The 25,845-nt window shown below is 55.3% G+C and overlaps 1 protein-coding gene across 2 annotated transcripts in view; it reads left to right on the top strand.

Moving 5' to 3' along the window:
• Positions 1-25,845, top strand: part of IGF1R (insulin like growth factor 1 receptor) — a 232,553-nt gene that overhangs the window by 21,275 nt on the left and 185,433 nt on the right. For both annotated transcript variants that reach the window (XM_037053716.1, XM_037053715.1), the window contains exon 2: positions 24,466-25,011. In XM_037053716.1, coding sequence (XP_036909611.1) covers positions 24,466-25,011 — 546 coding nt within the window. The remainder of the gene's footprint in view (positions 1-24,465; positions 25,012-25,845) is intronic.

Genomic DNA, 25,845 nt, shown 5'->3' with positions numbered 1-25,845 from the left:
AGTCTGGCTGGATGGGGCCCTGGGGCAGGCTGTAGAGTGCCCCCCCCCAGTCCCTGAGCTCTGTCTCGGCCCCTTCCCAACAACATCTTAAACGAAACTCCACTTGTAGACAGTTGCGTTCCCACCGAGTCTTGAGTTTTGGGGTGCACCGTATGCTTGGGTGTTGGAGGCAGAAGGCTAGGGGCTTGCTGACTGGTTAATTTCCCCTGGCCTTTCTCTCTCAAGTCTCGGCTCTTGAAAGATTCAGAAAATAATGCAGAAATGCCTAAGATTTCTGAAATTCCTGGCCCTGGAGACTCGACTCCATAAAAGAGCCAGGTCGGCAGCCACTGTTTCCCCAGCCCCTGCTTTGTAAACTCTGGAGGCCTTTTTGTCCCCTTTTTTCCCCCTCCTTCTCTCTGTGTCCCCTTTCAGGGCAGCCACTGAAAGGAAAAATAAACAGCCAACCCCCCCCCCCGTCTCNCCCCCCCCCCCCCCCCCCCCCCCCGTCTCAGAAGGTCTACTTCCTGTTGTTGCCCTTGAGCTGTGAAAAATAGCTTTGCAAGTTGCGGCTCTTGTTTGGGGTGTTTCAAGGGAACGCTTGGGCTCTTCTTGTTTGCACGGGCTGTGTGAGGGCGATACGTTAAAAGAAGTTCACTTTTAATCAGCCCAGAAATGCACGGGCTAAATTTTGAAGTGTTTTTTTTTCTTCTCTCTCTCTCAGCTTTGTGATGCATAGATGATTATAATCCAAGCAACAGCGCGTTAGCCAGACAGACACTCTCAACAATGCCAGTTGTTTCCCTCAGAATGTTCAGGTTTATTTTTAAAAGATTTGCTCAGGTACAAATGGCACTTAATGGGCATGAGAAAGCGGGTCGAGATCTGGAAGGCGATCTTTGGCAGGATCCAAAGCGATCAAGAAAATGACCGAATGGCGCACTTCAGGTTTCCCCACCCACCCTTTGCACCCGAGAACTAACTAAAAGCGGGGGCCAGTGAAAGTGTCGCCACTGCTTCTGTGGCGACGATTGTATTCGCCTTTGAAAAGTCTGGTCTCATTGCTGATAAAAGTTCTCACCATTTGGGAAATAGACAAACCTTTCTGGTTTTACAGGAGTGACCCGTGGTTTTGGTTGAGTGAACCAGCTCAGGTCCCGGAATTGTTCCGTCTGCCGTGCAAGGCTCCCCCCGCCCCCAAACCCACGTGCCTAATGAAGCAGAATAGCTAGTGATACTTGATCTTGGACTTCGTGAGAAGGAACAGGAATGTTTCTGGGTGGAGTGGCTCACGTCTTCCTTGGGCAGCTCGCTAGCTGTCCTCGGGCCGTGAGGGGCTGCCCCGTCACGGAGGAGCGTGCTTGTATTTGGGGGCTCGTGTGGTTTCACACAGTGTGGTGAATGGGTACACTCCTGGTGGAACAGCCGCCTTCTGGGGGAGTCCTTCTAGATGTGGCGACTCGGAGACATATCTTTTTTTGTTTTGTCTTGCTTCAACCGTTTGTCCAGGGGAGGAATAACCGCTCTCTTAATCTTAGGGTTGGTTTTTTTTTTTTTTTTTTTTGGAGACTCTCTTCATAATACAAATTGGATGCCCCCCCTCCAATCCCTGGGTGTAACTTTTTAATTAATTAACAAGTAATGAATTCGTTAATTCATTGAAAGCAGAGAGACCTTTACCTAGTAGTGGCTCTACAAATCACTGTGGGAAACTTGCCTGTCTGTTCACCTGCTTTGTACTGATAGACCACCCCTGGTCTCCCCCTCGGTGGATGGAGTCGCTCTCATTTCTGGCGGGGGTGTGGAGTCCACGGGAGCTGGGGGCCTGAGTTAGCCGGTGGGCAGTGGCTTTCAAGGCCACCGTTCGTTCTGTGAAATAGCTGATGTGCGACTAAACTGCCGATAAGCACCCCGTCCGTGCCCGGCGCTCCGAGTGAGGTCTGTGTCCTGTGTGTTTGATGCTCATGTCCTCTTCTCTCGGGAAGTTTGGCACGCCCCTCTTCTCTTTATCCAGGGAACTCTCGCCCCTGTGCCGGCAACTTCTCTAAAAAAATACTTCTAAACACAGTGGACGGCCGTTTCCCTTGTGTAGTGAAGCTGTGCTGAGGGTCAGACAAGTCAAGTCACAGAACGAGTCAGTGGTGTTCCCTGAACGGTCAGGATGTCACTGCCTCAAGGGGACACCCGCCGATCGATGTGTTGGAAATAACGACAGCATCGCCGCTTTTGGGGAGGGTGCGTGTTAGACACGCTTTCAAATAATTGCTGTCACACGGATCTGGTGCTTGCCCTGAAGTGGGATGTGCCATCCGGTCAGGACTAAGCCTGTCAGAAGGGCCAACACGGTGCTCACAGTGGTTGCCCCCGAAGACTTGGGGAAGGAGAAACCGCAAGCTCCATAAAAGGCCAGAACCGTGTTCACCGTCGGCCCCGTGGTGCCCGGCACAGGGTGGGGGGGTCTGGGAGTGTAAGTTATCGAAATGGAAGTCCAGGGAGTTCTAAGATCACCGTCAAGGTCATGACCCAAGCAAAGGTTTTTGCCCTTTCCCAGTTCGTGGACACTCATTGGAGCTGACTGACTGCCTCTCCCACAGGAGGCCAAGGAGAGGAGGGCGCAGATAGCTCTGAGAGCTGACTATCACGCTGTCACCGTGATAGTCCGACCTGCTGAGAGATGACGCGCCTCTCTGGTGAACGATGCCCCTTTAGTTGGGGACACAGTTGCCTGCCACCTTATCCTGCAACCGTTGCTCCATGTATTGCTTTCAAACTACAACAGTAAGCAATGGTCATTAGGGGAAAAAAAGTGAAATAAAAATCATCTTTAGCCCTGGCTGGTGTGGCTCAGTGGATTGAGTGCTGGCACGTGAATGAAAAGGTCGCGGGTTCAATTCCCAGTCAGGGCACATGCCTGCGTTGCAGGTTTGGTCCCTTGTATATGGAAGGCAGTCAAGGCAACCAATCAATGTTTCTCTCTCACATCGATGTTTCTTTTCCTCCCTTTCTCCCTTCTCTGTAAAAATAAATAATGTCTTAAAAGAATCCTCTTTAGCCAGTTGAGAAGCAGCCATTGTGGATATTTTGTTGCAGTTTCCTGAGGTCCTTTTTGGTGGGTGAATGTTTAGATTCTAATGAGTTTGGCTGGCTGGGCTAACATTACACTTAGAATTTCTCATCCCTAAGTTTAAGTGAGATACTTTTATGGTTCTCCCTATGTGCTCTCTTTTCCAGATTTCGCTATCAGGTTTATGCTTGTTTTGTAAAATGAGTTAATGACTTTCTTTTTTACATTCTCTGTAACAGTTTATGTAGTGCAGCAACGTCCTGTCCTTTGAAGGTTTGGAAGAAACTCACTTGTTAAACAGTTGAGGCTGGCGCTTTTAAAAATGGATTGTTCTGTGACCATGTTAAAAAAAAAATTCTTCCGGGAGCACTGGTCTGCCTGGCTTTCTGGTGTTTTCTGAATCAGTTTTGGTCGGTTACCAATTCCGAACAAATCAATGTCATCACGTTAAAAAAAATCATAGCCCAGTGGTCTGTTGGACTTTCTTGATGGTGTTGTGTCTTTCGGATCTGTTTTCTCGTGTCTATTTTTAGCCACCTTTCCCTTTCATTCTTGATTAGACCTGCCGGAGTGTTCTTTGTTCTGTGCTTGCCTCTCTCCCTGCCCCAGAAGAACCAGAATTCACGTCTTCCTTCTGGAAGCTTCCCCGGCACTTGGCTGGTGTCGGGGTCCTCTTTCTTTAGAACTCAGCTTTGCTGATGGGCCAGGAGCCCCTCAAGGGCAGGTGCCGGGTTGCCGTTCTCCCCGCACCACGCCCGTCTCACCTGTCTGCCCGGCCCGCGATGCACGCCCACCTGCTTCGCTCTCGCTCCCCTGCCTGTGCCTTGGCACCCACCCCCTGCCGTTGCTCCAGGTAGAGGGAGGTGTCTACCCACTGCAGTCGGGGACGTGGCTGTCGCATTGCCCTCAGGGCCTTCGTGGAGAGGAAGACGCTGGTGTATCTGGGTTCATCGCAAAGGGTGGGCACCCCTGTATAAACCTCCAGGTTGGGGTACTGTGTAATTCGCTGGATATCTGGGGAGCCCTGGGAGATAGCTCAGATAGCCTCAGGTGGTTCCTGGCCACAGAGATGGAAGTAGGTTTGGGGGCAGTGTCTCCCTGGGTAACATTACCTGTGAGGAATGGCTCACAGCCTCGCAGGGCTCACGCTCCAACCTCAGGGTGCTCCTCGGTGCCACGGTGACATGCCCTTCACCCCCATGGCGAGTCTCACTCCACATATTGGTCAAGGTCAGTCTGGCTCCGTGTGATTCGAGAATTCTGTTTATGGCCGTGATGTAGACCCATACGATACCAAACCAGTGCTGGAATTTAGGGCCCTTGTCTGTGTCACCGGAGTACCCGTGTGCTGTCTGTGACCCCAAGGGGCTCGTCCTCATTCAGCCTGGGCGGAGTAAGGGAGGAGAAACGCCACGATTTCTACCGCATCATGAAAAATCGTCTTAGAACTTGGAGGGCGTCGTTGTGTTCTTTCTCTCGAGCTGGGTGATTCTGTAGAGAGTGGAGGGTGATTATGAGGGAGGTCGCTGCCCTGGGGGGGGCGGTCCTCAGGGCCGGGGTCCATCGGGAGCAGGGCTGATGGAGGAGCAATGGCACGGGCATGTGAGCAGGCCACGTGCCGGAAACTGGGGGGGGGGAGGGGCGCTGTCCTCGGGTCATAAAGTATGGTGCTCAGCGGGGATCTGGTTCGACGTGACTTGAGTGACTTCCCCCTCACACATGATGTCAAGACTCTCTCATCCACAGAGGTGATCTGAGCTGCTTCCATAAGGAGCTGGGAACATTCCAGAAGAGTGACCACCTCCCTTAGCGTATTCCAGAGGACCCACCTTCCCATTGCAAAAGCACTATCTGTGCTCTTGTTTTTTTTTTTTTTTTTTTTTTTTAATGGGGAAAAGTGTCAGGTGTAATTACAAGAGGAGTCTTTTATTTTAAACAGTTGAATCAGAAATGTGGGAGGTTTAATTGAAGGTCTTGTCTTCAGTTTTACATTGTCCTTTGGGACCTAGGAGCTAACATCTCTCTCTGGGTTGCTTTTTAAATTTATATTTAATGTCTTGTTTGGGTCTCCCATGCAGTGAGTGGTCTTACTGACTTAACTGTGCTTGCTGTGCATTGTACTCAGAGCAGGCTCCTCTCCTCAGAGTTGATTAACCCTCATGTCGGTGACCTCTTTACCTGTCCGCATGTCTACTATATTGTCCAGGCTCTACTCGACCACATGGTACTGGGGTGACTGGTTTGTCTTTCTCTCCCACCATTGTTGCTGGGGGCTCTTTAAGAACAGGAAACATGGCCTTTGATTCCCTTGCGTCTGCCGAAGTACCCGACACATAGTAGGCGTTCATTAAAACAGGTGGCCTTGGGCTGACGTGGGTTGTAGCGCCGATCTCATTAGCTGGGGTGTGTGACTTAGGAAATGCCTCTTCAGGGATCTGCTGCTTCATGATTCCTCAGGCAATCTGGCTGTTTATTTTAGGATTTGAAACGTCAAGTTCTCCGTCCGGCAGACCAAGGCTTTTGCTGGCTGGTGCCATCCGGTTCTGCTGGCTCCTCTCTGTCGCCTCGGATTTGGGGGCTCACCCTGCTCCGGAGCAAGGGAGGCTCCTGCTCAGTCCCCTGGCCACCGCCCGGTCTGCGGCAAAGGGAAATGGGCCTAGCAGGGTCACCACCTTTGGTGTCTGAGAGGCGAGGTAACTTAGCTCAGCTCAGTTTGACACACGACCATCCTGTCTGTTGAGGAAATCGTGGCCTGTGGACGCTTTTGCGACATTAGGGACTTCAGAGTCACCACGAGGCAGCGCCCTCCCCCAGAAGCGCCTCCGACAAGCCAGCCTCAGAAGCGCCTCCCAGCGGTCGCAGTTGGATGGCCAGGTTTACTGTTGAAAGTTTTTGGTGCATTTTGTTGTTGTTGTTTTGTGTTCAGGAAGGTTTTAGACACCAAGACTGGCATGGAGACACGGGCATTTTGAAACCCAGACGTACTTCCCCGTTCCCCTTGCTCAGTTCCTTCTGGTCTCTGGGCCTCGGAGACAACTGTTAATGGAGCTACTTGCTCAAAATATCGGGAGGGGCCCTGACCCCTGTGGCTCAGGGGGTTGGGCATCATCCTGCAAAGTGAAAGGTCCCCGGCTCCATTCCCCATCAGGGCACGTCACATGCCTGAGTCGCAGGTTCGGTCCCCGGTTGGGGTGCCTGTGGGAGGCAACCGTTGATGTTTCTCTCTCACATCAGTGTTTCTCTCCCTGCCTTCCTATCTCTCTAAAAGTAAAAAAAGTAAAATCCTTAAAAAATAAATACCGAGGGGTAATGAGATGTGAGTGCTGTGACCGCCTGGCCGGCCCTGATCCCCGGGATAGTCCCGGAGGCCGCGTTTCTACCGACTTGGCCTGCGGGTCCAGCCACACACTTAGCCCATTTGCACACGGCGCTGCCCATCCCCGCAGCCAGCTGTTCAATCCCGTTGGACGTGTCCACAGCCCCAGAAAGTCACAACTTCAGGGGCACGATCCCATGCGAGGAAAAGGTACCAGAGGATGTCCCAGTGAGACTGCTTCTGCCTGGAAGAGAAAAGCTTCGGAGACGCACTCAGCACCATGCGCAGCCGGTGACCGTGACTGTTGTCCGTGGTGACTCTCGCAGCCTCCTCGTTAGACCTGAAGTACATTGATCACGGCTGGAAAAACGTTCCGTGGCCATCCTTATTTAGCATAATATGCCACCTACTCTGCCTTTATCTTACTGTAGTTCTTTTTACACTTTTTTCTAAATGAGACCAACGAATGTAAATAATACCTAGAAATTAAAATAGAAAAAAAAAAACCCAACCCAAACACCCTTGGCCAGGGATCTTCCCAGGTTACAGGGACACGGCAGCCGGCAGCCTGCAGGCCGTGGTTTGTCCAACAACCCTTCGTCCACAACACAGCCCTCGGTGAGGATCTTTCTCTGGCTCCTTCTGACCCTTTTACAAACGTAACTAAAGCTCATCCACCTGAGGGCAGGGGACTTTTCTTTTTTTATAAGGAGCAAACTTCGGCCATTGGGATGTTGCCGTTGGGAGAGGAGAAAGAAGACCGGCAGCCAGAGGAGAGCCCTCCGGGGTTCGGACCAGCGTGGGGTTCGGCCCCCGTAAATCTGGCCTTGAGTTCCCACCCAGCGCCAGTCGTTAGTGACTGATTTTGAAGGAAATTACGTTGCATCCCCTCTGCCCCCGAGGGTGTCTGGGGAGCCTTGTGAGGAGGTGGGTCCTGTGCTCTGTGCCCTGCATATGGGTGTTCGTGTCCTCCAAACGTGAGCTCTTTCCTGCATGTATTTTTCATGGCTTTGAGTCCGCCCTTACACTCTGCACGTCTTCGGGTGCCATTAACATAATTCAAAGATTGCAGAGTCATTGAAAAAATATCTCAGGCCAAGCGTAATGAGGAAAATCCATTTTATGGGCCCAAATCCTATGCTGAAGCTGAGTGAAAACCGGCTTTAGATTATTCTAATTTATCTGTTTTTCCATCACGCCATCCGACGCACACCCGAGGGTCGGATTTCCTTAGCTGGCACATTTCCTTAGATGTTAGTTTCCAGCCTTTGGGGACTCCATCGAACTTTTCAGTTGGCTTTGAAGAAGTTGAGGCTGTGTTCGAATTTGTATTAACAGCGTCCTGATTTCCAGGGAGCGGAGGGAGATGTTGGTTGGGGGTCCAGGAGCCTGGCAGTGATGTGCTGTGTTGTTTACATGCCCCCGACCCAGGGATTGGCCCCCCCCCCACCGGGGTCCTTGCTGGGGCTGAACTTCTAAGAGCACTTCCTGTTTGGGTTGGTTAGCGCTGTGGGCCAATGCCCTGCTGGGTTTCCATCCACAGCTTACTGCCCTGCTCGGCTCCTGATACACCCCCCCCCCCCCCGACATCTGTCCTCTGACCTGCTCTGTCTGCCCCAGCTTTCTCCCTGGGCCTCCCAGAGCCACCGCCCCAGGAGGCTCGGACCACGTCTCTGTTTGCTGACGGTCTGCCCGGGGTCTCTCCCAAAATGCCTTTGGGGGCCAGGTCCCGCGTGGTGCCCCCAGAGGATGGGGGAAGAGGGGCAGAGGGCAGGGTGTGGGGTTGTGAGCTCCTGCCCTGGCCCACGGTCACCGCGCCCAGTCACATGTTGCTGTCCTTCCTGCTCACCTCCCCGAACGTCACCGGGGTGTGTCGCCCTGTTGTGGACGTCCAATTGGGCGGCATTGGCACACTCGGGAAGGGTGTTGCAGCCCTTTTGGGGGTGGCACAGGGGTGTTAACCTCTGTGGGACATGCCTTCTAGGAACACTCCTGCATGACAGCAGGTCTCTTGTTTCTGCCCTGCCACTGGCTGGTGGGGAACTGTGGGGAAGTCACCTGACTTCTCCAGACCACAATTCTTCATCTGTAAAATGACATTACAGGTCCTTCAGTGATCTGGGACGTGGAAGGCCAGAGCTGGGGTTCTCAGGACGCCCTTGACATTGTATGCAAACTGTTTGTAAGAGTGTGTGTGTGTGTTTGAGAGATGGCCACTCAGACTCTCCGAAAGACCCAGGACCTAAGAGAGAAGCCCAGCGTAATCTCAGAAACTCCGTCCCCTCCATCCTCCGCACAGTGGGCAGTGACTGGTGGGCCAGATGTCACCGTGCAGTAAGCAGAACCTCAGCCAGTGCTAGCGGAATTAAATCGCTCTGAAAAAAAAAATCAATGTTAGTGAAATTAAGTCACTTGCTCTTAAAAGCAAAATGGAATAACAGTTTTTCATCTTCATTGGGCCATTTCCCCCTCTAGCTAGCGCATGTCCTCTCCATCTGTTTTCTCTGTTCCTTTCAAGGAGAAGCAGCTGTGGACAGTGGCAGTGGGCTCTCAGATGCCCCAGCCGGGGACTCAGGGCTGGATTGATCCATGGCGTCCCACTCCGTTTGCTTCGGGAGGAGACCGTGCATAGTTGAACAGTGTTTGGAGGCGTGTGGGNTTTCATCTTCATTGGGCCATTTCCCCCTCTAGCTAGCGCACGTCCTCTCCGTCTGTTTTCTCTGTTCCTTTCAAGGAGAAGCAGCTGTGGACAGTGGCAGTGGGCTCTCAGATGCCCCAGCCGGGGACTCAGGGCTGGATTGATCCATGGCGTCCCACTCCGTTTGCTTCGGGAGGAGACCGTGCATAGTTGAACAGTGTTTGGAGGCGTGTGGGGGTCTCTGCACACCCTTCCGCTGTTACCGGTGTCGGTCCCCATGGCGTTCCGCCGCTCAGCCGGGGCGGCCCAGGGGAGGGCAGCGTGCATGTAATCAGGGGACCCCGTCTGGTAGACTCTTTACCAGCAGCGCAGCCCCGCGGCATGAGACGACGGGGGTGGGGGGGGAGGGGCACCTCCGAGGGTGCGCCTCAGGATCGCTCTTTCCTCCCGCCTCCCACGGGTCTACACTGCGGGCCAGGGGGTCCGGGGTCAGAGGTGGCGCTAGAAATAGAACGTTTGGGTCGACTTTTTGGGGGATGTGGTTTGGGGCCAAAGAGACAGAACCAGGAAGGAGCGAACTGTGAGGAGGTATTGTCATTTCGAGGACGATGATGATAAAGAAGAGATAAGCTTCTGGTCAGAGACTTCGACAGAAGGGGGCCCCTGCCTCCCCAAGGGCGCGCTCGGCAGACTCACTCTGCGGGGCCAGCAAGTCCTGTCCTGGGCGTTTCTGCAGTTGGCATTTTTTTCCCGGATGGAACGTGCCTTGCACACCTTTCTCTAGCAGAGGGCACTACTGGGTCTTTAAAATGCCCTCGCATGTGCAAGGTGTATGTGAATGTAGCGCCTTGTGAGAATGAAAACAGCGCAGCAAGACTGAGGGGAGGACGGCTTTTCCTCTCCCCGAATCCACTCCCCCCCGCCCCGCCAAAGGTACCCTCGGCTCACAGCTCGGTGGGATCCAGGCGTTTTCTCCCATGTGTACATGCACCTGTCCCCAGGTGAGGAGGGGAAGCGACCACAGAGCAATATGATTAGGTTTTTTTAAACCATAAATAGGACTCCCGTTGTTCTGAGGGTCCCTCTTTATTTTTAAATAATGACTTTTCTATCAGAACAGTTTTGGGTTTACAAAAAATTCCCCATGGCAGTGCAGAGTTCCTGGAGATCCCGTCACAGCTCCCCCTACTCCGCCGGGGGCCCTGGCAGCTTCTTTAAAAGAGGGACATTTAGGTTCTTTCCTGGCTTTTGGTTTTATAAATAAGTTGCTAGGAAGCATGTTCACACGTGTCTATCTGCCCTGCTTATGTGAGGGATGGGTGACCCCTCGCTCCTCACGCCTAGAACGGGAGTCGCTGGGCCAAAGGTGGCAGGCATCAGAAGCCTGGGGTCTCTGTCGGCCCCCGAAATGGCCACGGACGTATTTTCCCGCCCCGAGCAGGCGAATCCCCGGCTCCAGCGTCCTCACTCAGTCTTGCTGTCAGGAGATTTGTGATTTCTTGCCCATCCAATAGATTAAAAATATGTTCCTGTTCATTTCTCTAATCATGAAAAGCGTGCTTTTGGTGTCCTGGAAACCTTCACGTGACGTGACCCCAAGGTCTCGGCTCCAGTAATGTGGGATAAATGTCGATTTGGTACCAAGCATTGATTAAAAAAGAAAAAGAAAACTAACAAAATAGGGCTCCACCCACGACGACTCAGAGCCTTTGTCCACGAACTGGTTGCCCCACAGCGGCTCCCTAACTGTGTGGGGGTGTTAGTGGGGAGGCAGTCGGGGAGGAGAGAAACACATCTTGCTTAGAAACTCTGGGCCACCGAGGGGCACACAGGCCTGGGTGGCTGAGCCGTGTGACAGGTCTAGGTCCCTAGTCTCCAGGGTCGTCATGTTTAGCTAAACCTTTGACCCACGTTCCTTTGTCCCAGGTTCCCTGTGGCCAAGGTGCTGACCTAGAGACCCCGAGGGAGGGGCTGGGGGCCACCGGTGTTCCATAGCCCCTCCTCCTGCCCCCAGCCCTGCCGGCCAGTTCCAGGCAAACCCCGTTTCTTACTGCCCCTGATGGTCACCCAGCCACAGTGCTGTGCCCGGGACGCCTGTGAGCCTCAGAGCTGGGTGTCTGGGATGAGCACAGCCGAAGGCAGCGGGCACGGGGGTGGCATTGGCTGCAGGCCGGTGAGCGCTGCCTCTGCCTGGGAGTGGTGCCACCACATGGGGCCGGGATTTACCACCCTAACACGGGCCCTTGAGGCTTCAGTTCAGAATTTTTTTCCGCCTTGCAGACTGAGTTCATCTGAATGCCGTCCTTTGAGCTGGGGCCCATGCAGGTCCTTGGGAAGTCCCACCTCCATTGCAAAGCGGGGACATGGGGCAGTGGGGTCCGTGGTGCTCACACCTCACTGCTGCTTCCCAGCTCCCCGCAGCGGCCATCTGTCTGGTCCGGGTGCGGCGGGCGCGGTTGCTCCCCAGTGGGGCGGCCCTCTCTTTTCTGTGCCCCGCTGCCTGGGGTGGAACTCTGCAGTGTCCTAGAGAGGGGGAGTGGGGGGCTCGGACTCTCTCAGAGGGGTCTGTCTCACTCCTGCTCATCGTTTGGAAGCCTGTCTGCCTCCTGAGAGGATTTGTATTTATCCCGTTCCACTTAGCTGCCACATTCCTACCTCTCTGTTTGACTTTTGGGTTTTTTGTAGTGGCTCTTGTCTGCATGGCACACTGTGCTGCTGCCTTGGAAGCACATGGCAGCCAGTGCCGGGTGCGAGGGGCAGGGAAACTGAAACACAGGGGTGGCCCCCTGCACCGCTGGTCCCGTGCACACTGTCCACGCCAGGGCCTGTCACACTCTGAGACTCCGTTTGTGGGCAGGCCCGTCTTCCCTGCCGTGATGACACTGAGCCCTTGGCAGGTGCTGGGACTCCTGTTGTACCGCCGTGTGGCTTTGAGAACATCTGCCCCCTTCCTGCAGGGAGTCTGGTGGTAGCCTGACATTCCCCTCTTCCCTCGAAACCCAGCCTGCATTGCCCCCAGCCCAGCCCCGCTCTGTGCTCTGTGCTCTGTGCCACTGGAAGGCCTGGGCGAGCGGGATTGGCCAGACTTGGGCTGGGGGCGGGGCAGGAGGATGCGGATGCTGGCGGATGCTGGCAGATGCTGGCGGATGCCCGGGACCCCTCACACAGCACTAAGTGGTTCCCATTCAGGGCAGGAGTTGCCCACGCACGCTTGTCCAAGTTCTCCATGTACCTGAGAATGATAACTGCTTTCAACCTGACGTGTCAAAAACAAACAAAAAGAGCTTCCCAATGGTTGTGGAAGAGTATGTGGATTTTGGAGCAGGGGGTGGACTCTCGACATCAGGACATCTTTGTGCCCCTGACCTTGAGCGTCAGCTAAAGAAGGTGCGGGCTGAGGTCGAGGGAATCAAGTGCGCCTCTGCGGCTCTCAGAAGCAGGTTTGGCCCGGCTCTGAGCGGCACGGAGCTGAAGAGCAACACGCGGAGGAGAGGGGTTTGCAAGCTGGCATAAAGGCAGATGTATGATGTCACAGAAACCCAGGGAGAGTGGCGTGGCAGGGGCCAGATGAACTCAGGGTCCCGTGTCCCACATTGCTGGGCTCTGCCTTGGTCCTCGAGGGACAACATCGAGTGTGCCCACAGAGCTCTCCTCGTTGGGTGAGATGGTCCGGTCTTTACCCTTCCCTGTGGCTGGCGGGCAGAGATAAGGCTCCGAGGTCCTTCAGTGCAACCATGGCGACGGTCCGTGCTCGTCAGTGGGGTGTGGGGGCAGAAGCAATGGTGGGCCCCCCACAGCAGTGTTTCAGCCCTTTGCGTGTGCAGACATCTGGAAGGTTCTTCACAGCCTTCCTTCTTTGTCTTCCTATGAGGGGTCAGGGCCATGGGGTTGACAGAAGTGTGTCCCATGGGGCCTTTAAAGAGGAACCCAAGATGGTCAGGTGGCCTCAGGTGCCTGTGGCTTTCTTGCCACCCTTGAGGTCTCCAGAGAGGAAGTCCCTGCCTCAGAATCACCTGAGGCCATCAAGGTTTGTGCCCCAGCTCTGCCCGCCGGCATCCTCCCTCGCGGGCCACCTGGTCATTTTGGAGCCTCAGTTGTATCGGCATAAAACAGGGAGGGTACCGCCCCCCAGAGCGGCCCGCGGCCGGTGAAAGCAGGCTTCTCAGTCTCTGGAGTGTGCAGCTGCCCAGGAGTCTCCCGTACCTCTTCGGGCAGCCCAGTGTGACTTCAGAGCAGTCCCACTATGTGTTCTCATTTGGACCCCAATTCCCTCACCTGGGGTTGGTCTGAGTTCTGGGTTTCTCTCCCCGACCAGGGTCACATAGGATCCCACCTGCCCTCTTCCCCGGGCGCACTTGCAGGCTTGCTTTCTACAGCCATTTCTACAGTCCACTGCATGTGGTGGACTTCAGGTCCCGACTGTCACTTGGGAGTTGTCCCATTCACTCTCTTCTCTTTGAAGGTGTGGACACAAACCCAGTTTGTGGGGGCGGGGGTGTGGGCTCTCCTCTGGCCCCTTACTCTACTAAGTCTCCCCTAGCACAGTCTAAGATCACCTGAAGTGGTTTTTTTTTTTTTTTTTTGGCAGTCACAACACCCCATTATCACATCGAGAAATTATATCCAATTAAATCTCCTAAGTCTCTTTCACACCTCCCACATTTGTGCATTTCTTTTTTTGCACCCAAGTGTCCAAACACACAATTTCCTCTCGATTGCAATTCCAATCTGTTGATCTTTTTAGCTCCTGGCCTCTGTCATGCGGTGCCTTCGCTGTCTCTCCTGGAAACCTGTCCTCCTGGAGTTAGAGGAACATCTCATTTCTGCCACCGTTCACGTGATTGGTAAACGTGACGAGGTGCCCTGGGTGAGGAAGAGCCCCCGGGCGGTCCACACGAGCCCTTCCTCAGGCCGTTCCTTTAAGGAATTATCGTTGCCTCTTTGGAGGGCGAATCGAGTGTGAACTGAGCAGTTCAAACGGGGTTTGTGTTGCTTCGGCTTCTCAACAAGGATGTGAGAGATGCTAGCAAGGCAACAGAGACCAAATCCAGGGCCCCTGCCATCCAACCATTTAAAACATCCTTACTCCAAGAAAAAAGGAGCGACAACCCTCATCCTTGTGGTTTATGATGGTTCATGGTACATGAATATCCGCGAGCTGTGGCTTTGCTTTGACAGCCTGTTTTGTTTTGTTTCTGCTTTGGGTCGGTCAGACTGCCAGAGGGCGGCCAGGGCTGGTCGAAGGTGGCCTGGGTGTCGGGCTGCTGTCAGGAGCAGAGCAGGATTGAGCTGCTTGGGGAAAGGGGGTTGGTTCGCTGACCCTTCGGGGCGCCGAGGCCTGGGAGGGCAGGCAGGGGGCTGGCAGTTCCTTCTCTGGGGCTGCTGCCCAGGCTGGCGGTGGGTGCTTCCGTGGCCCGATGGAGAAATCTCAAGTGCAGAGGGTACCTGCCTGGTCTTGGTAAAAATGGCACGCAGCGTGCCTCTGTGAACGAGGCAGGGACGTCGTCCGTCTCCAGGTGCTGGGCGGGACAAGCACAGTGTGGGAAAAGCAGCCCGCCTGTGGGGCAGCGGTGAGTCTGGAGGTGGAAAATGCAGAGGCCTTTCCAAGAGAGAGTGCGATGGCTTGGGGGGTGGCAGGGGCTTGGGGGACAGGCTGGAGCGGGATCGACCCGCCCCTCCTCCTGCTTCCGGCACCTCATTTCCAAGGTGAGAGCTGCATGGGCGCACAGGTGTTTCTGGCCATGAGAAGGAACCTGCAAACACCCGAAGTCAGAGACCCTGTGAAATGGTCTGAGGAGCCCCCAGGTGCCCTCTGTCAGCTGGTGCGGTACCGCTGCGGTCTGGCCTGCAGGGGTTGTGGGTTGCAGGGGGGGGTTTCAGCTCCTGCCCACCCCACGCAGAGGTGTGCGCAGATGCCCACCTGTCCGACCACTCATCCTCATGTTCCCGGAGCCTCCTGCCCTGGGAAGTCTGTGCGAGACTTTGGCTGGGCGGCCCCTGTTTGTGCCCTGACGGGTCTGGGTGTGTATGGGGAGCGTAGGCTCACAGCCACGGCTGGCCCATCTGTGGCTGAGCTGGGGCCGAACCTTGCCTGCCTTCCAGGTGGACTCTTCCCACTCCTCAGAGGTGGACGGGCCTCATGGCTTATCCTGCGTGACCCACAGGTGGGAGAGAGAGTAAAATGCAGCAACAGTGTCCCCCGTCCTTAAAAATGACGGCCAAACACATATAACGTGACACATACCATCTCTCCCAGTTTTAAGGAAGCAGTCATATGAAACGCAGCCACACTTTTACACCACCAACCTCCAGAGCTGTTCTCACCTTGCAGAACTGAAGCTCTGTACGAGTAACTCCCCAGCACCTCCCCCCGCCTTGCTCACGGCCACCGCGGCGCTGCGTTCTGTCTCTCGGAATTTGAGTAGCTCTGGACAGACGGAGCAGGCGGTGGTGTGTGGTGGGGGTTTTCTTGGCAGGGGCGCTGCTGGGTTAATCTCAATCAGCATAGCGTCCTCAAGGTTCATGCCTACGTAGCGTCTGTCAGAATTGCCTTCCTGTTGAAGGCTGAATAATATTCCCCATGCGTACGGAATGCATTTGGTTTATCTGTTCACCTGCTGACAGGCACCAGCCCTGTCTGCCATTGGGCCGCTGTGTTCCTCCCTATACTTTTGTCTGATTGTTAACCGCTGCCAGAATGAGTGTTCATGAACTCCGTATCTTTATGACATTCACGCCCAGGCCCTGTTTTCTGCGGCTTCATGAGCACGGAGGCACTGCCTCCCGTCGGGGGTTTTCTCTTGCTTTCTCAGTAGCTTCTGCCCAGACTTCCTTGGCCCTTCCCTGGTGAGCCTTGGCTCTTCCTGGCCTCCCTCAGGCTTCCGCCTCCCCTTTCTTCTCCACCGCTGAGACCCCTGACCTCCTGGGACCCAGCCCCCCTTGACCCTCTTGGGCCTCACCAGATTGCTGCCCAGCATGCTTCTCTCTCAAAGTGCCTGCTCTGTGCGGCGTTTGGGTAACTCCTTCTCTGGGCGTCAGAAACCTGGTGGATGGTCATGGGTCAGGTGATGGTTCTGCAGCAGGTCCAGGTTGACTCTGATATCCACCAGGAACATCAAGCCCTCGGCAATGACCCTGCATTAGAGTCACTGCCCGTGAGTCTGGGGCCCACCCTGGGCCGAGGGGTGGGATGGCCTTGGGGTCCATCCGGCCCAGAGTGGCTGCCCCTGGAAGGCGGGAGAGCTTCGGGTTTGCTCGCTGCTGACTTCCCAGCACTTGGGAAGTGTAGACTAGGAGGTGTTGGGTGCTCTGTAAGTGCCTGTTGGCAGAACAAATTTAGCCCTAACTTCGCACCTGAATCTTGAGGAAACCGAGGCACAAAGCACTGAGGTGACTGACCTCTGGTTACTCGGTGGTAGGTGCTTGGTGATGGGCCTGAGTGTTGCCTGGTCCCTGAGGACGAGCCCGGCGACCCACCTCCAGCAAAACCCCCAGGTCAGATAAAAAGCCTCAGCAATGTAAGGGGCCGATCTGTCCTACTGCGTCCATGAAGCATCGCACCACGTGTGAGGTAATAGATGCGTGGGATTTCTATACCGGTCGTCTGCTAGTGTAGACAATAGGCTGACCGGGAAGAGTCCGAGTTGCTTAAGGCAACTGGAACATCGTAGCACAAGGTCAGAAGCATTGGAAACGAGGATGTGAACTCTCACTGAAGTGATGTAACATGTTCTAGAAAGGGAGCCAGTGAGATAGCATGAGGGCCACGGGGCCAGCATCTTGGGAAGGTTCGCCTGGTTCTGAGCAGAAAATCTGCAACCTCGAGAGAGGGGAGAGGGGGCAGACCGAGGGCATGTCTTCCAGGCCCGGCTGCTGCGGGAGTGCCTGGCTCCCCAGGGGGTCCGCCTGCACCTCCCTCTGGGCCCCGGGCTCTGTAGCGCCATCCGCTGTCTGGGTGCACAGAGTCACCAGCTGGAGGTTGGGGTGCTGTCCACCAGCACTTCAGTGTGCCTGGGGGTGGTGGAAGGCTGTCCCCCAGAAGGTGTGGTAGTGAGGCTCCCACAGGCCCCGTGGGGATCTGAGTGGGCAGCACCAAGGGAATCTAGTCTCAGCATGCCCTTCATCAGAAAGGCTACCAGCCATCAGAACGGAGAGTAATTAAGAGCGTAAGAGGCTCTTATAAGGTCGCTTTTAAATCGTAGAGATAGCCCTGGCCCGTGTGGCTCAGTTGGTTGGGCATTGCCCCGCAAACTGAAAGGTTGTGATTTCAATTCTTGGTCAAGGCACATGCCTTGTGGGTTCGATCCCCAGTGGGGGTGCCTACACAAGTCAATGTTTCTCTCTCACATCAATGTGTCTCTCCCTCTCCTATCCTCTCCCTTCCCCTTAGACAGAATACTGGACCTTTGACATCTTAAGATTAGAAAGGAATTTGGAATACTTGTCTGAGCAGGCGAAGTTGTTTGTTTGGAGACCTGGGAAGATGGTTGGAGGTGCTCTGTTGAAGCAAACACAAGTTGCTTCTGCACCCATCTGGCGGGCTCCAGGCCCTTCGGGTGGTGGGCACCCTGGGGCTGGAGCTCCTCCCTCCAGTCTTTGGGTTCGTTCGGAGCACAGTTTCCATTTCTTCCACTGCCAGGCAGGTTGGAAACATCTCCTCCATCTCTGTCAGTTCTTTGACTCATTGTATCACCCGCCATTGTGTCTGCCCCTCCCCCGCCCCATGTTCGTAGGTGATCTGCCCGAGGCTGCATGTTCTGTGGGCAGGGGCTGTTTGGTTCTGGTTCTGTGACTGCGGACAGAGATGGCTCTTGGGTGGGGCAGCCCAGAACCGCTAGTTCCTCACAAAGTCTTTAGTTACTGAGCCGTGGGTGGGGACTGTTGTCTGTGGGAGAGATAAATGTATGTATACAATGTAAAAGTATATCTACTATGTAAACACATTCTCATTGACACTCGGAGATAAAAGGATTAACATGAATTGCGACTGTTTACACGTACACAGAAAATTCAACTGTAACAAATTCGGCTCTAACGGCATCAGGGTTTGTTATCATAACATCATTTCCAGCCCCCTCGCTGAGAGTTTTTCGGTTGGTTGCGCTCTGTGGGGGAGGCGTGGGTGGAAAGTCATGCACCCCCATTTCTCTGAGCTCCAGGGGCCTGCGCTCAGATCTCACAGGACGGGGTGACGGGATGGCAGATTCAGCGGCCACGGCAGGGCCTGGGGCGGCTGGGGGCACCCCTTCCCCACCCCATCCTCCTACTGCTTTGCTATATTTCCAGCATAGCTTCTTTGGGTTGCCCGGGGATTTTCTGATAGAAGGAAGATCAAATTAAGATGCACAGGGACACAGGTGTTCCCTGTGCCACACCATAGATCCGTGGGTGGGTGGGGTGGGGTGGAGGGATTATTTCCTTGAGGAGCAGTCCTCACTGGGTGGGGCCCAGACCAGAAGGACCACTATCACCAGGCACTTAGTACAAGTGCAAGTTCTCAGGCCCCTGCCGTCTGTTTTAACAAGCCCTCCCAGCCAAGGGCTCAGGATTCAAAGACTGTCCTTGAAGCCTCCGGGTAAGGTCGACCTCCTAAACAGGACTCCTTTCAGCTCTCTTTGGTGCCTGCCCTGAGGTCACCATGCCCCTGGGGTCCCCCTGAACTGCCACCAGAGCAGGCGTGTGCCCTTCCCTCTGTCTGTCCCAGCTCCCCACCCCCTTTTGGGGCAAGACCCTGCTCCTTATTCAGACCACCCTCAGGCGTCCTCTCCTCTGAAAAGCCTTCCCAACCTCCCTAGACATGGGGCCTCATGGGTGCCCCCCGCCGGGTTTGGCCAGGGAAGGGGTCAGAAGGACAATCAGTGAGCGATGTTACTCATTCCCCCTCCTTGTTGTAGACGAGGAATATTTACATTGGGGCAACAAGATGATGAATGCTTTTATTATTCTTTAATCTGTGTAGTCCCGTTGCCTGCAGCTTCTGACTGCGCGCAGGAACGAGGGGGCTCTTACCTGACCCTGATGAGACGTAGGTAGGCTAGGCGCTAGCAGCAGGTGAGGAAGAGGGGCCTCACAGGTGGACGTGCCCCCCGGAGCTCTTCCAGGCGTCTGGGGATGCAGCTTCTGGGGGTCTCAGCCAGAGGCCTTGCATTAGTCCCTGTCCTGTGCGCACTTCTGAGGGGTTCCGTTCCCACGTACCTGTCGTTTGTTTGTGCCCCTCACAAGGAGGCCCCCACCCCAGCAGAAGTCCTGCCTTTGGATGTTGTGGAAAACACCTACGAAACTTGGGGGGCAGTATTTGCCCCCATGGAAAGACTTCATTTAACCTGGTCTCTTTGGGGATGAAAGTTCTAGCACCCGCCCCCGCCCTCACCCACGTGCGGGGCCCCCTCTGTGGTGGCCTGGCTCAGGCAGCGGCCACCACCGCCTCCCCCATCCCTTCCCTGTCCCCAGCGTGGGCGGTCCTCCGGCTGTTCCGGTTCTGCCGCCCTGCTCACTGGCTTTGGGCCTGCTGTCCAGGCCGCGCCCTACCTGCCCTCGGCTCTCCGCCTTCATTTCCGTGAGCTTCCGGGCCACCTTGCCCAGAGTTCTCTGAGCTTTTAAAGGACCCGTTGTGACTTCCTCGGGGGCCCCCGACCAGCCTCTGTTCCCTCGGTCCTCAAATTACTTCCCGGCCCATAGGATGTGCCTGACATTCTCTTTCCACCTGTGGCGTGTGCCTTCGGAACACGGAGCCGCCGCTCACGGGCCAGCCGGGTTTTCCTGTGTCTGTGCCCTTCACAAACACCCCAAAGGCCAACATCGTCACCCCCAAAATCCAAAACAGCTGGTGGCCGGTCCTGTTTTGCCCTCTGTGGCTGGGGCTCTTGTCCTCCCTTCAGGAAGAAGTGGGTCATTTCTTCCTCCTCCCCCTGCCCCCCCCCACAACCCTTTTCTTCTGTAAATGGGGAAGGCGTGTCCAGTGTCAGGGTGGGTTTTTCACTTGAAGGAGCTGCCAGCTCCGGAGCGTGGCTCCCGTTAGCTGAGCGGTCCGCGCTGGCCGTGGCGTGGGCCTGGGGAAGTCGGGCTTCCCCACTGCGTGTTTCGGTTGCAACATGAAAGTCCAGCGAACTTCCATTAAGAGTCTTTATGCTCTCTCGCTTGGTCTGTTGGACATGATCGAAACCGGTCGATGCCTGGCCCTTTGTAATCTGATCAAACACATTGAATGCGATAATCGATTGAGCTAAGTACTCTCCTATAGAAACTTCTGTGTATTTATTACCTGAAAGCAAACTGATATCCTTAAATTGTAACGGGGTGAAAGGAATATGAGTTCTTACTTAGGCTGTGCAGAGGAAACAATAATAAATAGTTTAAACGAAACTTTCACAGTGAGTCATTGACCTGAATGAAGCTAGGCGGTATTTTTATTTATTTATTTTTTATTTTGAGAGCACTCTTCGTACAGATATCAGGTAGAGACCTTGTTCTTTTCATTCCACCTCAGGCTGACTTAACTCAAGACTAAAAACGAGGAGCCCTGGTCTAGTAGCTCAGTTGGTTAGAATGTCATCCCAATACGCCAAGGTTGTGGGTTCGATCCCCAGTCAGGGCACGTGCAAAAATCAACCAGTGAGTGTATAAATAAATGGAATTAATGCCCGGTGATCACTCAGCTCACGGAGTACCCTTCAGGTACTGGCACTTCAGAGTGGGAGGCGCTAGGAAAACGATGGGAGAGATGGAGGAGGGGAGGGAGAGGGAGTTAGTTTCAGGGGTCGTCGACACTAGGGTGTTCGGGCACAGCTCCGAAGAGGTGGCCTTTGAATGGCTGGAGAGACTCCTGATGAGAACAGGGCAGCAGGGGACGGGACACACCCCACACGGCAGGGGACGAGGAGGGGAGGAGCCCGGTGGCTGGAGTGTGCTGAGCGAGACTGGATGAGACCCTCTCAGGGCTCCCGGGTCTGGTGCCGCTGGCTCAGCCGCAGACTGGGACGTGGAGGCTGCCCCCTGGGGAGGGCGTCAGCGTCGTCCGGGCTGGAGATGACGGTGGCTCAGATCCGAGGCACAGCAGTGGCAACAGATCGGGGAAAGCTGTCCCTTCGGCACAGATGTTGACCATGCATGTTGATGGGCACGCCAAGTGCTGTTGGAGGCTCTGGGGACGCAAGCCTGGGCCACGTAGAAGGTCATTTCCTGTCCTCCTGTGGGGGCGTCGTGGTGCAAGTGGAGAGGGAGAGGGTGGGAAGAAAGGCCCGAGCCAGGCCCTGAAGAGGGTGGACGTGCACTGGGAGGGAGACAGGTGGGTGGTGGAGGCGTGGGGAGCCGAGGGGGTGGGGTGCGATGGAGGGAAGAGCACCCGAGAGGACTTACTGGGGTGTCATTAACATTAACATGTGTGAGCTTGGGGTGGGGATGTGGTGCTGAGACACCCATGGGCGTTCCAGAGTGGTCACAGGAACATTCATAAACACCCCCATCCACTCACATAGTTCCCATGGCTTTGTGAGTGTGGCGATAACACTGAAGATTTGCTCTCTTACACTTTTACGTATAACGTGTTGTTAAGCACAGTCACCAGCTGCAGCAGGTGCCCAGGGCTCAGTGGCCCTGTGGACGGGACTCACAGCTCCCTGTTCCCCAAGCCCCTGGCAGCCACCGCCATTCTGCCCCCTGTGTCCGCAAATTCAGCTGTTTCGAGTGTCCCGTGTCAGTGAGAACGGACAGGATTTGCCTTTCCATGTCCGGCATTTTAGCGAGCGTGATGCCCACGCTCAAGGTTTATGTGGTGTGAGGGGAGAGAAGAACCGGGAATGACCCTTTGATTTTTGACACAAGCTGTTTGGAGAACGGGGGTGTCATTGACCGGGATCTAGAAGCTTGGGAGGTGATGTAGGGGCAGGTGGGGGTGAGTTGGTAGACCTCAAAGGGAGCCGTGGAGGAGGCAGATAGGTACACAACCTCGGGGTGCAGGGGACTTTGGGCCCTGAAGTGTGTGGGTGGCTCAGGAAGCCAGTTGCCTGGGTGGGGTGATGGAGGGCGCCGTTTCAAGGTCCGGTAGAAGTGGAGGAGAGGTCCGTGGGTGTGTGGGATGGGAGAGGCCTAGAGAGGGAGGAAGTGACAGATGCCTCCGAAAGGGACAAGCAGCTCCAGGATGGGGACTGTCATTGGCCATGGTGACGTCCTTGGGCATGTTGCAAAGAGCTACTTCGTGCTGTGACTGGAGCAGAAGCCCCGTGGCAGGCAGGGGGTCGGAGGTAACCACTTGGTGAGGATGCTGAGAACCGTCTGCAAACCTTGGGTCAAGGATGCGACCTTCTATGAGTGACAGGACTTCTCCAAGTCTGTTTCCTCACCTTCCCAGCAGCGTGTGTGTTATGTACAAGGTGTGAGATACAGTTGAGAGCATTTCGTGAGACGGGACGGGGTGGCAGCCAGAGCCAGCGCAGCCTCAGTCGGGCAGGCGGGCGCGTGTTCCCCGAGGGCCGGTCTCTCCCATTCTCTTCCCTGTTCTAGGGGCTCCGTTTCTTGTCGATAAAAAGAGGCAATCGGACCGAATGCAGTGTCAAGTTTTAGGTTCTCCAGCTCTGCTCGCCTCTCGGCCCCTATGTCCCCCGTCCCCACACTCTGCCTGGGCCCCACACTCTGCCCGATGGCTGCAACCCAACAGGGACTTCTCCTCTCTTCTCCCTTGTCCACTCTGCTTTGGTCCTTTGGCAAGGACCAAAGGACCTTGGCCTTGCCCTTGGCCACCAGATTAACCCTCTGGCAGGATGTGAGCCTTGAGAGAGGCCTCCTTCCCGAAAGTCCTCATCCCCGCCTGTGATCTTTACCCTTCATGCTCTAGCGAGCTCATTTGCTCCACTCCCCTCTGCGTCCCTGATCGTGAGATCTGCTGTCCCCTGAACACATCTTGTTCTGCCTCTTCTCTGGCCCCCGTGCCCAGTTTTAAATCCTACCCTCCCTTCTCGCACGGAGCTTCCCCGGGCACTCAGACTGGCTCTCTGCCGGGTGTTCCCCGGCTGCCCCTGGTCTGTCCCACCTGGTTCCGTCTGCACCTGGAGCGGACGGACAGCGTGTGCAGCCCTGTCTGCCTCCTGCCTGGGATCACAGCTGTTTGTCACAGGCCTGAGTTCCTGGCCTTCACCGTGAACCTCCTCAGGGGCTGCACATCTCCCAGGGCACTGTACAGGTCGGGCGTTTCACACGTCCGTGAACTACATCCATCAGAAAGCCTGATTCTGTCTGAGAAGCCCTGACGGTGGGTGTGGAGATCACTAAATCCTAAGAAAGGAGCACAAGCAAGGGTTAGTGTGTGTGTGTGTATGTGTGTGTGTGTGTGTGCGCGCGCACGTAGAATTAAAAAAATAACACTAAGCCTTCTATTTTACCTAAAGCCTATGCCTTGGGCCGTCAATTCTACGTCTAGGGATTTCTCTTGAGAAAATGGTCTTGGGTATCGGTGGAGGGTGTCCCCAGGGTGGTGTTCGTGATGTAGACAACTGGAGGTAACCTAAATGTCCAACAGAAGGGGATTGGTTAAAAAGAGAAATAGGAAAGCCTCACGGTGCATGTTCATACCCTGGAACCGAATTACTATTTCTTCTTTAAAGCGATGATGTTGGAGGACATTTGTTGACTTGGTAAAATGTTAGTGGAGAAAGTGTGTTTGAAAATGGTATACTGTCCTGTGACTTCCTTCACAGAGGAATGACAGAGAAAGGGTCAGGGGTATCGGCAGCAGACATAGGGATCATCTGTAGCTGTTGAGATGACTGACGGTTTTTACTATCTTTTTGCTCTCTGGAACTTAACCTTTTAACGGGAAGCTCCGTGGAGTAAAGTGGGGGTCATATACTTCCTTTGGGCACACGGATGGCGTGCTCTTCATCTTTCTGTTACGTTAGCCTTTCTGGCTGCCTTCGTGCAGCGCTGGGGGGGGCCAGCAGGCCAGCTGGCCTGTGGGAGCTGGTGGCAGGAGACCCGGGGGCATGCTTCTTTGGGTCCATGCCTCCCAAGTCACGGGAAGGGTAGGCTCTACTGCTGGGTGCCTTTGAGGCTGGAAATAGTAGGAAGTCATGTTCCTTGACTGGGAGCCAGATGTCTGCAGAAGGGGAGCGGTCTATGGCCTCAGGCCAGCGTGGATCGTACCCTTGACTCTGGCGTGTGCTCTTGTGTGGCCATGAACTCCGAGCCGTGGTGCGTGTGGTAGCGAGATGGAGACGGCATCTCCCAGGGGTGGTGAGTGTGCTGCCCACTGTCCGGCCCCGAGCGGGCGCTTCCCAAAGGCCAGTGGCCTGGTGAGCGACCCAGACGGGCAACCTGCCGCCACACCTCACAGTCATCGCAGCACAAAACCGGTCTCATTTCCTAGTGGTCCTATAGGTGTTCTGGGAACGGACTGCCCCGTGGGTTGGAGAGTCGATTCCCAAGTGCCTCCCTGTTCACTGACGTGTGTCCCGCCCTCTCCCTCTTGTGTCCCCGCAGTCTGTGGGCCCGGCATTGACATCCGTAATGACTACCAGCAGCTGAGGCGCCTGGAGAACTGCACCGTCATCGAGGGCTACCTGCACATCCTCCTCATCTCCAAGGTGGAGGACTACCGCAGCTACCGCTTCCCCAAGCTCACGGTCATCACCGAGTACCTGCTGCTGTTCCGCGTGGCCGGCCTCGAGAGCCTGGGCGACCTCTTCCCCAACCTCACGGTCATCCGCGGCTGGAAGCTCTTCTACAATTATGCCCTGGTCATCTTCGAGATGACCCACCTCAAAGACATAGGGCTCTACAACCTGAGGAACATCACCCGGGGGGCCATCAGGATCGAGAAGAACGCTGACCTCTGCTACCTGTCCACGGTGGACTGGTCCCTGATCCTGGACGCGGCCTCCAACAACTACATCGTGGGCAACAAGCCACTGAAGGAGTGCGGGGACCTGTGTCCAGGGGCGGTGGAGGGGAAGCCGCTGTGTGAGAAGACCACCATCAACAACGAGTACAACTACCGGTGCTGGACCGCCAACCACTGCCAGAAAAGTAAGAGTGACGCCCACCGCGGTCCGCCTCCTGCTCCTCCCCCGCCCCTCCTGCTCGCCCCCCTCCCCCTCCCCTGAACGCATGGCTCCCGCGGGCGGGTGGGGTGTGCCTGCATTTAGGACGTGGCCTACTTGCCTTGGGAGGGGGGTCTCGGTTGGCTTTGGGTAGCTTCTGGGGCCCCCTGGGGTGAAGCACAGCGCAATGTCTGGAGGCCACTGTGGTTGCCGACCAGGCCATTCCAACCGTAACAAGAAGTAACACCTCACCCTTCCGTCCAGAAGCCTGCTGACCTTCCGCTTCGCATTCCCGGTGGGAAAGGTGGCGTGGTGTGCCTGGAAGTTCCTAAGCCCTCACGTATCAACCCTTCCATCCTTTGCGTGGAAGGATATTGTTGGTACGGCAGGCCGTCCTTAGCATGACTGTAGTTGGGAGAGAGTTGAATAAAGGGAGAAAGTAAAGACCTATTTCACCTTCAGTGAAAGTGTGACCTCCACCCTGTCCGAGGTCCCGAAAGGTTTAGCCAACACGATGCCGATGCTGAGGTGTCCTGGTTTAGGAGGAGCACCCAGGCCAGGCTGGGCGAGCCCTGGACCAGCTTCCAGGGGTCCCGGGTTGAGGCGGCCCCTTTCAGGGAGTGGTGCACGTGTAACCCTGGGCTTCCGCTTCCTCTTCGTCTCCCTCTTTCCCGAAGCATTGTGCAAATCTCCCGAAAGCACTCCAGTGAAAAAGCTTTGCAGTGTGGTCATGGGGGGGATTTTGGACCTGCTTGTGTGTTTTTCTGCCCTCAACTTGTTTTTTTCTTTGTCACAGTGGAGCTTGCCTGCGTGCGATCGA

The sequence above is a fragment of the Sturnira hondurensis genome, unplaced genomic scaffold, assembly GCF_014824575.4.
Source record: "Sturnira hondurensis isolate 20B ecotype Veracruz unplaced genomic scaffold, ASM1482457v3 Scaffold0007865, whole genome shotgun sequence".
Classification (NCBI taxonomy): Eukaryota; Metazoa; Chordata; class Mammalia; order Chiroptera; family Phyllostomidae; genus Sturnira; species Sturnira hondurensis.
The sequence above is the reverse complement of the archived record's forward strand: the minus strand, read 5'-3'. Positions and strand labels throughout refer to the sequence as shown.